This window comes from Symphodus melops, assembly GCF_947650265.1.
Source record: "Symphodus melops genome assembly, chromosome: 1".
Classification (NCBI taxonomy): domain Eukaryota; kingdom Metazoa; phylum Chordata; class Actinopteri; order Labriformes; family Labridae; genus Symphodus; species Symphodus melops.
In genome coordinates, this window is record NC_136691.1 from 51025303 (window position 1) to 51040302 (window position 15000).

Sequence of the window (15000 nt, forward strand, 5' to 3'; positions counted from 1 at the left end):
TCAAGGGTATAAAAATCACCCCGGATCAAGTAGAGACCGTCCTGAGCCCCTCAGAAAACGCTCACTGACCCGTTCTCTCTCTCTCTCTCTCTCTCTCCGCCCTCTCTCGTTTGTTTGAGGAACGCATTCCCAAATTCCTTCACTGACAAACACATCCTGATGGCGCTGCTGTGAAACCATAGAAAAGGCCCCATTCTGAGTCTACAAACACGTGCACACACACACACACACACACACACACACACATGCATACACACGCATGCATACACACACATGCACACACGCACATGCACACACACACACACACACACACACACACACACACACACACACACACACACACACAGAGGAATGTGAGGTAAAGGTAGCCAAGTGACTCAAGTGTGGACTGTCCGCTGGAATCAGGATCAATCTGACACAAAGCTTTCTTTTAACGTCGCCATTTCAGAATAACACGCCGGAGCAGAGACAGAAATATCGTCTTTCGTTTGCAGAGGGGCTCAGAGAGAAAAGAAGAAAAACTAAAATGTCAAATGATTCAATCAGTCAAATGTCAAATGATCAGATGATAGAGAATTTTTGGAGAAACTCTGCTGTAATATTTATGAGGCTCCTTTGAGCTTTGTCATACTGATGGATTTAAGCATGGTTCAAGTCAAACTCACCGGGTTACTAAAAGAGGCATTCCTTCTCAACGTGAGCTTGAAGTGAAGCATGTGAGAAAGCCTGCTAACTTTCAACCCTTTCATCAATGTACTCGAATTCACACACGCAAAAAAACGACAGAATATTTCCTGAAATTTTGCGGGGTGAGCGGCATGTGTGAAAAGCGCTTTACACAAAAGTTCCAGTTGTTTGCAGAGAAAAAAAGGGCAAAGGGTGAAATCTGATTTAACTGGTTATCCGTTTTGATTTCAGTGAGAATTCTGACAGATACTTCAGATACAGCATGGTCAAAATGCTCTAAATCTGAAAATAAAGCTTCACCTCAGATGTCATAGGACCATCTCCTCCACCACTCTGCGTGCTGATTGGTCCATTTCATCCTGGACCAATGACAGGCAGCGCCTGGCCAGTGCCTGCTGCTCAGGGTCTTCTTGAACCATCAGCTCCCCATACAGATACACACCCATGGCCTGAACCAACACACAGAATTGGGGTTTATTTTATGTAAGGTTTTGAAGACAAGTGTTCAACAGTTGTGTGTACGTACCTGGTCATGCACCAGGAAGTGTTCCACGTCTCTGTAAGCCTGAGTGTGCACATGTTTGACCACCAGCTCACACCAGCGATGTCGAACCTGGAAGCCAAAACAGAGGCAAAAATTCACACACTGTTACAGTTGAAAAATGTTCATTCTTTTTTTCACATTTTTTTATTGACTTTCCATTTGGCGAAAAGGCCAAGCAGCCCAGCTAACATTGACCAACGCACAGCCAGAAAGTCAAAGAAAAGAAGATTACGGAATTAGACATTAAAAGATTGAAAATGCCATTAAATTGTACTTCAAATTAAGGCTTAACGTCCACATGGTAGTTTCCCAAACCAGTCCTCAATTACTAACTTGGATGTGACGAAAACACAGTTCAAATGAAGAAATAAATATTGAGGAGTTTAAGACGTCAAAAAAATAATTAAACTTGTCTTTACACAGCAGTTGCTCAAAAGGACATGTTATCTCCTGCTTTTGGCCTGTGCACTCACACATCTGATGCGCTGTGGTCTCCCTCAGTGCCAGTAACAGAAGACAAACAGCTCATCTGACATGCAGGGAGACAAAGCTGGAAGCTGCTCTGCTGACAATGAATAGATTCATCCAGAATCGCAGGATTAACTGATATGAATGTTGTCTCAGAAAGGGAAGCATCTCAATCGAAAGGTTACGTTTCAAAAAATTCTTCGGCTATGTGCGTGTGTGTGTTTTGCCGTTTTCGTGTATAGGTGGTTTTTTACTGTATGTGTGCATGTGTTTGAAAGCTAATGCCTGGCCTTTCTCCCAGAGGATCAATAGGAGCTCTGTTGCTGGGGTTACAGGAGAGATCAGAGGATGGCTCTGTCCCTGCCTCTGCCATCATCCTTCATCATCTGCTATGAGCGTGCACGTGTGCTCCTCCGTGCGTGTGCGCGGGGCGTGGACGCACAGAGCGCGAGTGTGGGGATACACGGACAGAAGGATGATACAAGAGACGGAAAAGCGATAAAAAAATATCAAGCAGAAAGAATCTTTTAAAGGATGATCGCTTTGCTTTAAAAAGCTGACAGTTTCACCTGAATGGTTCTCCGTGGGTTTTTCAATCTCTGCCATAACTCCTCTCAGGATAATAAACTAGTTCTTTGGAGGGTACACTGACCAAAGGATGGGATTTGTGGGGACTGAGTGTATTTTAACAGCTCAAGCTTTAGGCTTTTCAAAAGCACTCGTACAGGTATGCACCTAAAGGCTGATTTCAAGAAAGGAATCAAGTTTTGTTTGCTGCACTGGAGCTCCACCTGTTTATGTAGTTTATGAGAATGGAGACTAAGCAATGCTCCACTTACAACAGCCACATTGAAATCCTCACAGTGCCTCTGCAGCCTTCTACATAAACATGAGTTTAATTGGTCTCAGAAGAGCTTTAGTTCCTTCTCGTTCCTCTTTCATCAAAATCTTAAATGTTCTGTTGTGGAAGATTGTAAAAACTCCATCGCGGACATGCCAGAAAGGAAAGGGTATAAGTCAAAGTGTAACATGCTCTTTAAGCTCTGCCCACATTGAATCATGGATATGCGTGTGTCTGGATTCAGGATTGTGTACAATAAGTGTGCCCTCTGGTGCCAGCCCTGCCCTCGTGGCCTGTGTAGCCTCGGCAGCTGTTCCCTGCGCTGGGTTACATTCCTGGGGAGAGCCCTGGGGCAGAGCAGCTGCCGGGTGCACCTCTCTTCACCCCCCCCCCCCCCCCCCCCCCCCCCCCTCACCCCCCCCACCCTTTTTTTTAAAAACTCTGCTTCCTCTCGCTGGGCCTCTCCTTCTCTGACAGCACATGCAATAACACAGTGACATTCCTTCATTTATTACTGCACCCCCCCCCCCCTTCACCCTCCTCAACCACCAAAACCACAGAGTTCAACACACGCTCAGATACAACGACTGATACTAACACACACCGTGACAAACATGTCCACATATCTCGCTGAGTCACATTCTAATAAACAGGACAGATGTGCAAATGCTTCTTCCTGTCTTCAAACCTGGGCTGCAAAAACACACCAAAAAAATCCTCGTCCCAAAACTTCATTTTTACGATTTATTTATTTAAAAACTGACATCATAATGATATTCTTAAGGGTAAGGTGACATCTTAAAATGTCTTGATTTTAACAAACATATTCAACACAATAAACTAGTTATTGTCTAACTATAGTTAGACAACAGTAGTAAAAACTCATTATATTTGATTCTGTCAACAAAATCTAAACACTGACGCTTTTTGATACCACATGCTTCAAAGCTATACTATCTCTGTCATTTCAACGAGTATCGAAAAGTTCCAAAGCCTTAAAAAGAGATCAGTTATTTAGTCATGTCAAAGGTAGAAATATGTTGGCACCATTTTGGTATAGTAGCTATATACTTTTTATGCAGAACATCAATGTCATGCAAAATAAATTCAATATTTATTTATTTATTTACAATTGCTAATCAGGCAGTTTGCATAGGTTTGCCTTTAATGTTTTGTTGATTAAAGAAAGCCAAACATGGTTGCAGATGAAGAGAAAAGGTATAAATATTGATAGATTTATTCTGGTATTGTGTCTAAATATGAAACTCTGGTATGGTGAAAAGCCTACATCTGACAAGCTCGCTTTTGTTTGACATTTCTGCTCCATTTTTATTTTGCTATTATAGTCGCTGATCTTTTTCCAAAGTGTTTGCCCAGGAGCAACTACAAGTCCTGGAAGGGCTTTCCCTCCTCTTTGATCCATCTCAGAGTTTTTAAAGTTCTCCCATTAAAGAGTTTTTATGAGGGGAAGTTTTTCTATTTCACTTGAGGAGCTGTTTTTTTTGTTTCCAGCCTCTGAAGCCGACTGAGACTGTCAATGTGATGAAAGGCTACACAAATAAACTTGCTTTGACTTCTCTAAATCTCCCCTAAACACCCCTTAGTTTATTGTCAATAACTCGTTTTTCCCCCTTCATTGTCTCCTCTCCTCGCTCCACATGTTGTGGTGCACGCTGACTTGATGTGGTCCAGTCGAGTCTCCAGTCACTCAGGGAGTGAAGCTAACCTGGGCTATAACGGACAATAAGTCCTTTGTGCTTGACCGACAGATGGCCTTTGAAACACACAACATGTGCGTGTTTGCTCTCAGAGAGAAATCGGAAATTCACTCATGAAATATAACGCACATGCATGCACCCAGACGCACACAGAACCTCACATCACATGAAGCCCATATGAAAGGAGTGGGGGGGGGAAGAGTCATGAACTTTCTCTTATACATGCAAACACATGCTCCAGCTCACACACGTATTCATGGTCACTCACACCGTTGACAAAGCAGCACGCACACTGATGGTCACCCACATATTTCCTATCACTTTCAAGTTCACGCTCATGCATATTACATGCAAAGAAGCTTAAGCTTGCACGCCAGTCTTCACAGGATCTTTGACACAGAGACCTTTCTCACTTTTGCAGCGCTGCTACCCTCGCTACCCAGTATTTCAAAAAGTAATACAAATTGAATAAAAATTGCAACTTGTCCAGAATAAAGCTGCACGAGAAGCTCTCTCTTGAGGGTTAAGATCGAATTTCATTAAAATACATGAATGCCACGGTTGGTTTAAAGTTGTTTGGTTTTCTTACGGAACGTAATAACAACAAAAACTCCTTTTTACTTACATAGAAGATTATTATTGTTATCCAACAAAGCACTGTATACAGTAATAGAAAAAAAAAAAGACTTAAAGAACATTATCTCAGAAAAACTTAAGTCAGTACTGATAGGACTATGGGCCTTTTTTATGTAACAATGTTTATCTTTTAGATGCTGAGAATCAGACGGAGTTTGTTTGTTTTCTTTTTTTGTTCATTTATGAACATTGTCTGTAGTTGTTGTTGATATGATACTTGTTATGGAGTGTTTTGCATAGTGTGAAAAGAATATTAATGTGTAAAATGTAATGTCACAGTGAAAAACTGAGGACCATAGCTTCTTGCTATGCGCAAGCTAATGGGGATCTAAACTTAACGAACGAACGAACAAACAAACAATCAGTATGCTTTGCTTTGCTTCGGTTTTGTTTTGTGTTGACTGTGAATGTATTTGCCAATTTTGGTAATTTTCCTTTAATTTGTGATTGAGACTCTGTGTAGTTGTTAATCAGATGAAGAGGAGCATCTAATAGGTCTTTGACCTCACAATGAACTCTTACAAGTTTGATTACTTTAGTCTGAAAGGGCAACCAATCAGTGGCATGAAAGAAACAGAATTAACAATTGCTTAAGAGCTTAGATTTGGTAAGTTAAATGTTTGAGTGAAGAAGCAAAGCCCAGTGAGGTCATAAAATGTAAAAACTAATCAAACAGGCTATGACAATGTTTTGTATCCGCAAAAGCAATAAGTAAATATCTTCCTAAGTGGACAAATAAATGGATTTAAAACAGACAATTAGAGTGTGTGTCTGTCATTAAAGCGGAGTAAAGCCATCGTCACAAGGCTGGCTCTGTGCAGCAGAGACTGACAATACTCTTCTATTTAAGGGCCAACAATCTGTGTCGTGTTTTGTCAAATCACGATGCACACTGAGTCAACGTCTTGCTAAACGCTCTTCAGCAGCCAAGAATCATTTCTATAATCCAATATTCATCCACTCTGAAAAGCTCTCACTCTCTCTCTGTGAGGTAAACAGTGAGGGGCTGCAGAGGCTGAACTGCACTCAGTCTGCCAAAAATATATGGAACAGATCAATCTTCTGAAGAGGATGCATTACCAGACAGAGAAGAGCTGAGTGAAAAGATATAATGCAATCAGACGGGGGGGGGGGGGGGGGGGGGGCGGTGAAACGGAAAGAAAGAAGGAGAATAAATGGGCACATTTATAAGGGGAGACGTTGGTCATTAACCTCTCCTGAATAAGATTACTGACATTAGAAGAGGACCATTGGCTTTCGACAGGTGCGAGCAGGTGTGTGCATAATTGTGTAAGAGTGTGTATATGTTTGAGTGTGTGTGCGGTTTCATGCATGACTATGTGCATAATGGCGCCGTGTATTTTTGGAAAACACTACAAGTTTTTTTTTTTTTTTTTACAGGAAATTGCAGCTGAGAATCTGGTTTCATCAAACTGAACTTAGAGGTCAAACACAAACTCCCCTTAACTTGTGACCTCAGGAATAATGACTAAAACAAACCACAAGACAGAAGCTATGATATGATTGGGTTGACATGATCATTTTATCAAGATTTTATTTCAATTCTATAACCACACAAGTGAACATCGTTTGTCATATGTGTCTTTGTAAATAAAAGTTGTAATTTTTAATCTATAGGTTGTAGATTATGCTTTTTTAAATAGAAAAATTATACTGATATTTAATAAGAACACATAAATAAAGTATTTAAAAAACATATTCATATTCAAATGAATAAAACCTACAGCGTGAATACTTCGACCATCAGTGCATGAATTCAGTGGCCCTTTGGCTCTTGCACGTGTTTGGGCGAGCCGGTTTTCAAGTCTGTTTCTAGCATATGTTTTAAATATGTTCCTGTGTGCCATTTCACGTGCTGCACCATGTTGGATTTTGCTATTCGTCCTATCCAGTATCTGCTCACCTCACGTCTACTTCATTTTTTTTTTAATCTTTTTTTTTTTTTTTGAAACTATATGTATCCCCATGGGGCAATTAGTGCACCAAGCGCCCGACCTCTGGAGCAGCGACCCGCATACACCCTGACGGAGCAGGGGGAGCAATTTGACATGTATTCTCATCCTCAAATTGTTCTCTTGCTTCCACCATATTCGCGCAATCTCTCTTCTTCAGCTTCTGAGCACGACAAAGAGAAGCCAAAAGCAGTTTAGCAAAATATTTTTTGTCTCACCGATTTCAAATGTTCATATTTGAATCAATTTTGTGTCCCTATAAGACAGTTACATAATGTTGAGTAAAACTGCAAAAAGTTGTAGGAAATCAGAGCTACTGTATCACTTTCATGTTGCAGAAGTTGAACAGGTGGCTAATGTAGCTAGGAGTGTAAATAACAAAAAGTGTCCTTAAATGTAACTTTTCACATCTGGATTCAATATCATTTGTGCTAAAATGGCTCAGTAGAGCCTACCATCAGCCAACGTATATGCCCCAAATAAACAGCTTGTATAATTAATAAGAAGTTGTAAAAAACTAAAATGTATCATATTCATCTTTTCAAGATGAGCTACATGCTAACGATGGAGGTAAAGCCCAGAGCATCCTGGAGGCAGCAATGTTTTCACGCTCATGCTCCTGTACTGAAGTGTGCTGTAAAGATTGCTTTAACCGCCAACGCACACACACAGCATTAGAGCACAAACGGCAACAAGAAGAAACACACACACACTCACAAACAATGTTAATAGTGCCATTAAGGATCTGTGATGCAGTCCTAAAACATAAAGTGAATTCTTGTGGGATTTAGTCAGTAATGGTGGCTGTAAAGAAGAGAGCTGCTATTACTGCAGAATTTACTGCACATTGCAAAGCGCTCTGCTTTGGGATGGAAAAGGGAGCGGAAACCTTCTACTTTTTTATTATTGGAAGAGATTATGGAGCTTGGATGCGTATGTTCACTTGTCTGGGCATGTGTGTGCATGGGGGAATGTGTTGCTATTCTATATGTGTGTGTGGTCCTACCTCAGCGTCTTGGTTCTGTAGTTTGTACGTTTTCTGCAGAGTGCGCATTGTCGCCGCGCTCAGCTTGTCTTCCTCGAGCAGAAGCTCCAAAAGCATCACAAGCTGCTCCGACGTCACCTGAGGAGACAAAACAATCCGTGAGATTAATAGTGCTGACTGACACGAGCTCCGGCACGGAATGTATTAAGACATTTTATTGGATATTATGAGAAGCAAAGTCACATCCTCCTTACACCAGCAGATTTAAATTACTGAACTAGCACAGTGATGAACACATTACATACTGCGAGACCGATCTCAAATCTATTATTGTCAGAATTTTTTCATTTAAATTCCAGTGGCGGGGGATGCTTGATGAAAAAAAACGTCAATATCAGAGTCAAGCAATTAATGCAGCCTTTCAAATAGAGGAAACGGGAACACAATAAAACTGAGCTGAAATGGAGATGAAATAAATATGGTAAAGCAAATGAAAGTTGTACACGAGGGAAACATTGGGAAATAAGCAAAAGAGGACAGATGAGGGGAAAATATTAAGATTTGCATCAAGGGCTGAGAGAGAAGTGAAACGAAGCAATGAAGCTGTCTCTTATGATATTGTGGAGAAACATCACAGTTTAGACACAAACTAAGCCAAAGGAAGACATCTTTTAGAACAGGTTGAAGTCTGCAGTGATATCACTGCTGCAGCCATTAGTGGAGCTTTAAGTGTGAAAGAAAAGATTTACAGAAAACGGTAAAAGCCTTACTGTTTCCTTTTCAAACGCATGTTCTGATGGTGTTTTATCAAGGCAAAACAAGCTGTTCTATTCCACTGTAATAATGGAACAATGGAACATCCATAGGGATCCTGAAAACTGAGCGGTGAATTTAGACGATTTATTCTGAGGATGGATGTGGGCAGCGATATGAGAGAGCGACTTCCTCCTCAGGAGAGAGAGAGAGAGAGAGAGAGAGAGAGAGAGAGAGAGAGCTGTGCCCAGCCTTGCCTGCCTCACACCCAGCACTCCCAGCTTTCTCTCTGGTCCCAGTCTGGGACACAATTAATGGCTGAAGGCCCCGTAGAGACTGATGTGAAAATAGGTATGAAGTGGGTGGGTGTGTGCGTGTGTGACTGAGGGAAGCAGAGCGAGGGAGAGAGAGAGAGAGAGAGAGAGAGGAAGGGGGGAGGGAGAAAGTGAAGGAGAAGAAGGTAAACTAAACTCTTTTATCCCAGTAAACACATCCAAAGTAAATAGAGGCAGTTGAGCAGTATATATTTTCTAAAGCACCTATCCATTTAAAGAAATCCTTGGTAAACAACCTCCTTAATACTGCTGGGAAATACCTGAGCTGAAAGCAGGAAGTATTTCAGCTTGTAGCGGCTGGAGCGGAGGGAATAACACCCCGACTTGAGCTGGCAAATGGTCAAATCAAACACCACTACCACTTCTTCACGCACACGATGGTCCAGCTCTGTGTAAAATCCGATATCCAGTCCCCGTCCCCCATTCACCCTCTATCGACTCTCTCCTCCTCCCTCCATTTTGTGAAGGCTGAGTGTCGTCTGAAGTGGTGTCTCCATCGCTAAAGGCTCTCTTCTGGGGCCCACCCATGATCCTCCCAACTCTCCCACCCTTTGAAAAGTCCACAGCAATAAAACGGCGCTCACAGAGAGAGACAGCCGCACACACCTCCCTGTGCGCCCACTGTGAGGTCCTGTTGTGCCTGTATGTACTTATGTTGCCATGGTGGGTAATCAATACGTCTGCACCGCTGTCTCCAACAACAAATTCCTGGTCAATGATGGTACAGTACTAATCAATTTAAATTGTTATTATTATCCTGACGCGCACACATTGTACATATTTCAGAGACAGGGACATGGTCGTCTGCTCCAGCTTGTTTAACATCTCCATGGAGAACAACAGCAACTAACATCTGCTTCCATAATCTGTCTACCTCTCATCTACCAAAACATCAAAAAAAACACAAGCGAGGTCGGTCAGCTCCGGTGCTGAGTCCAAGCAGCACAAGTCTTTCACTCAAGTTTGTTATTTCTGATTCATACTTTCATACTTTCACAGGGATATAGTGTGTTTTACACTTTGTTCCATGCATGCACATTCCCTGTGAATGTCATTTTCACTGGAAACTTTAACTTGGTGCAAAGAGCTTGCTTGAAATGCGACTTCTTCTGCTCACATGGTGTCTACACATTTGATCCTTGCTTTCTTCTCAATACACCTGACAGACAATGTCACACTTGAGGGGTTGAGTGTTGGGTCAATGGCTCACAAGGACTTCTTTTTTTATGCACTGCAGCTTTGGATTGAACCTCATTTCATATTCATTCGACAAAAGAATCTGCCTCGTGAATACATTTGAAGTAAATGTTTACCGTGAGGTTGAAAAACCTCGGGACATAAAGAAGATATCAAGCGTGATTTGCTATGATTAAAATATCGAGAATTTATTTTTGACTTTGTCTTGAAAAAGGTTTAAAGTCTTCAAACTTGTTCCATCCCTGTCGGCTGTGAGTTCTGTGTCATACTTCTGAAGGGATCAATAAAGGCTTCAGGCCTCTGCTTTTTGGAAAATCTAACTCCACATCAGAGACTGAAAATGTGTTTTGTGGTAGCTTGAGCAGCTGAGTGTGTGTGTGTGTGTGTGTGTGTGTGTGTGTGTGTGTGTGTGTGTTTGGCAGTGTTGATTTGAAGTTTCAAAGCATGTGTGTGCTGTTCTTCAGGCTTTACCCATTAATAAGGGGGTACTCAGCCATGGAGTTCACCTTTTCCCCTATAATTGCTCTCTTTCTCCCTCTATCTCACTCACCACAAACATACAGACACACAGACACACACACACACACACACACACACACACACACACAGTCTCATGTCATGACCAGGTCATGAGTAGCTCTAACAATAGCCCTTAATAGTACAGTGCTGAAAGCACTTTACCACTGAAGGGGGAAATGCATCCCTCTCTATCTCAACGATTCATGTGAAAAGATCTCCTCTCTTAGACGCACACAAAGACAAAAGTACACACACACAGCATGCACACACACACACACACACACACACACAGTCAGTCTTTCAAAGCTGAATAATACTTATGGTGCAAAAGACTGATTCTTCTTGCTCTCTGTCTTTCTTATAATCACTCCAGAACGCCTCTCGTCTCACTCATTATGGACTTTTTAAATAAACGTATATAAGAGACAGAACAAACTGCTGACATGGCTTGGTTGCACAGGCTCTATATTAGGTCGAGCTCTGCAAGGCCCTCTGGGAAATATGCAACTGAAATGTCCCCTTCACACACTGACCTCTGCAGAACAATGGCATTCTCACACACACACACACACACACACACACGTGTGAATGTATGCATGCACAAATATAGACTGTTTGTCACAGTGACTGAGAGCTCAATGAGACAAACAGTAATAGTAAACACAGGATGTGATGTCCGCCACAAACTATAAACACGTTCAAATATATGGCAGAGTATGTGTGTGTGTGTGTGTGTTGTGTGTGTGTGTGTGTGTGTGTGTGACTGAGAGATCAAAATGGGTGTTTGTGAGTCAAAAGGAGGAAGCAGGAATCATTTTTCATGGGTGTATGTCAGTGCATACACGTGGGTGTAAGGGACTGAGCAACATTAGTCACGCAACTGCCGCTGCACAACATGTTCATGCATACAGAGAAATAAAAATCAAAGCTATTGAGCCTTTTGTTTTCAATGTGTACACACGACTTAAAGCACAAGTAGAAACATGTTGTTCACCCTTAACACTGGCTGGGTTGCAGGAATGGCTTATTTAAGAGTTGAAAATAATTGTTCTGATACATCTGTGCGTCTCCAATTTATTTTCCGAGATGGGTTCAAAGAAATGTGAGAAGATTGTCAAATTAAAAAAAAACCGGTATGTCTTAAATCTTTTTCTGTCCCTTTCCAATAATCCATCACTTGTTCAGTATTTCCATGGCAACGGCGCAGAGTACCACACTGTGTTCTAGTCAGCCCCTGTCCTTATTCAGGAGCCTGAGGATTGATTTTCAAATATTTCCATTTCCTCCATCTATTCCTCCACATTGTCCCCCACCTCTGGGCTAAACAGGGTCATGATCCCCACATCTGCGAGTCTCCGGCTCCTGTAAGAGGTTACTCAGCGGTGAATATCACATCTCTGCATGACGGACCTCAGATAACCTCTGCTTACTGAATCATTACTGGAAATATCGGCTGTGATGTTTTCCCTATATCCGGGTCTTTTTTAGCCGTTTCTTTCATTGGCAGGGCATTCTTACCAACAATTATAATCAGAGAATTGAAACTCATTACAAGGTTCTTGTGAAAAGAAATAAACTGGGGAATTATAAAAAAGCCAACTGAGGCGGATAGACCAGAAGAGAAAAGGCACAGATAAAAAATATAGTAAACGCTTTGACTAAGTGACCATAAAATCTATATAATGAGTCCAACACACAGAAGGGAACGCGGTTCTATTCCCTTGGCACAGTTGAAAGGAGTACAGAGGTGTTTCTAACGCTTTCTTTTCCTACCTTTACCTTTCTTATAAGTCCCTACCTCCGTACCACAAGGGAGAGTGTGCTGCTTGTTCAGTCACACTGCATTATGGGGGCTGGAGACATTGAATAACTGTGACATTATAAAACCAAACTGTGAGAGGCCATTGAATAGTGTGCATGTGTGTGTGTGTGTGTGTGTGTGTGCGTGTGCGATGCCATTCATCCGCTCGGTTGCCTTTTATTTCCGTCTGACCGCAGGCTCGTAAAAACACATTCTGGCACCAGCAGCCAAAGGCCTCAGCCCACGCCTCAGGTACTAAGGTTTCACTCATTCTTCCCCTCAAATCCCTCCCTTTCTCTCTCGCTCTGTTTCTGTCTCCACCACTGTCTGCTCCCCCACCCCCCCCCCCCCCCCCCGTCTCCATACCAACTCCTCCTTTCACTCCTCTTTTCACTCACCAAACTCTGCATCTGGCTCCTCCAACTATCAGCCCCTCCTTGCTTCCTTTATCTCTTACAGTCTGTCTTTATTTTACTCTTAATTTAAGGGCCCAAGCATTCATCTGTGGCTCAAACTGCAAAGACAGTCTCGAGGTCCTCAGGAGAAACAGTACACCAGGCAGCTGTTTAGATTCTCTCTGCAGTCGTGACAGCATAAATAGCATCACAATTGCTTACACTTTTAATTTGCCTGTAACTGCTCTATACAGCTGCATTGAACCAAAATGTGGAAAAGAAAAAAAAACCGAGGCAGATGGTCAGGAATAAAAAAGCAAAATTGGAAACCAAATGATGTAGAGAAAGTGTTGGTAGCTCGGGAATATTAAAAGTTGGTGACTGGTAATTAAGCTTTTTAAATCCCAGTGCAATCTCTATTACTTTTACATGATGTGTTTATGCTCAAAAACTACAAACAGGCCAATCAGTGAGCATTTTAACCATGGGATGAGAGGTAGGAGCAAAGATATGTAGTGTCTACTTAACAGATTGAGTCTCACCACCTTCGCGGGAAGGAACACAAGACTTCACTTAATTAACAAAAGTATGGTCACCCAAGGACGCCCCTCAGATAATAGCAGGAGCCTGTCTGCAAATACAAGTGTGTGGGCGATTTTCGTAAAAGGTACAGAAGGAATGAGAGGACACTATGAATATAAAACCAATAAATATGATAAGCAGCTAACGAATAATTCATTTGCAAACTGTTGTTGCTTCACAAGGTCTAAAAAGACATTATAAAAACGACCTGCTGACATCATAGGTTTCGTAAACCAATTTCAGGTAATGGATTGGATGCACACACAAAAAGCACAAATACACACGAAAACACACACACACACACACACACACACACACACACACACACACACACACACACACACACACACACACTCACACACGCAGGAGATGCTGAGTCACATGTAACCGCTTCGACTTGTGAAAATGAAGCCGTCCTCGGTGCAATCATCCCCGCAAATGATGTCACACCTGCTGCTGTGGCGCGGTGATGATCTCACTGATAGTGCCGGTCACAGACTGATGACCTCGCCGATGACCTACAGCAGCCTACAGCAGCGCCTGCCTATCTGCACTCTAATCATTAATAACGGTTATTCTTTGTTTTCATCTTCGGCGAGTAAGACGTGGGCGTTTGTGTGTGTTTGTGTGTGTGTGGGTCTGTCTGGTGCAATCAGACGAAGCTAATCATGAATCAAAACATAAAGAAGGGTTTGGAGAGAGGCAGACAGTGGTGGCAAAAGAAAAAGAACAAAATGAGACGGAGAAAGAAAGCCTTTGAAGAGTTGACCTTGCAATCATGATAAATGTCAGGATCAGTTGTCTCATCAGTGTGTCTTTTGACGAAAGCACACACGCTGACAACAGGAATAGTGATGGCAGAAAATGATGTTCACTCTCCTGAGGATAATGGGCAACAAGTATTCGCAGCACATACAATACTTTGCAAATCAACAGAGCCTATTTGGAAAACAATAAAATCAATATGGCTCATTTATGCTGCTAGTGGAGTGAGCTACTAGAAAGTATGCAGGGAAGATCAGACTGTATAAAGAGATGGACGGCACAACTGCAAGCCAAAAGTGAAGCCAAAACATATGATAGTTTAAAGTTTTACCAATTGCCCATTTGTGGAGCTTACTGCAAGTGTTCATTTTTTTTGGAGAAGTCTAGTTTAGTTTTGTTATTTGATGCTAAAAATTGGGTTGTAACAATGCTCTGTTCTGCTGTGGATCTTACTGACCTACGTTGAATGTGGTCAGCGCCTGTGGCAAGGATATTTTGGCCTCATTTTTGTACAAGAGAAGGAGGTTCAGACGTGTCATTCATATTCTTACAGCTACTGTGAAAGCTGTGCGAACTTCTCCCCCCCATTTATAAGCCATGCGAGCACCCAGGGATGTTTGTGTGAAAGCCTCTGTTATTGAGTGGGTGTTTGATCAGCTGCTGTCGGTTAAGATGGGCAGCCCCTAGTAACTGCTCTTTTCCCCCCACATCTTCCATCCTGGCCTTCAAGTTCACAGCCTCGGGCCAATCAAAAAGCAGTGTGGGGTCACAGCAGGGTTGCGAGTCAAGGGTTAAGCTGAA

The 15000-nt window shown here is 42.2% G+C and overlaps 1 protein-coding gene across 4 annotated transcripts in view; it reads right to left on the reverse strand.

Moving 5' to 3' along the window:
• aopep (aminopeptidase O (putative)) overlaps positions 1–15000 on the reverse strand; it is an 82616-nt gene that overhangs the window by 8777 nt on the left and 58839 nt on the right. For all 4 annotated transcript variants that reach the window (XR_013781046.1, XM_079366270.1, XM_079366271.1 and 1 more), the window contains 3 exons: positions 7874–7990; positions 1214–1300; positions 988–1136 (listed from right to left, as the gene is read on the reverse strand). Coding sequence is in view for 3 of the 4 variants with exons in the window: in XM_079366270.1 (XP_079222396.1) it covers positions 996–1136; positions 1214–1300; positions 7874–7990 (345 nt within the window). In the remaining variant the exon portion in view is untranslated. The remainder of the gene's footprint in view (positions 1–987; positions 1137–1213; positions 1301–7873; positions 7991–15000) is intronic.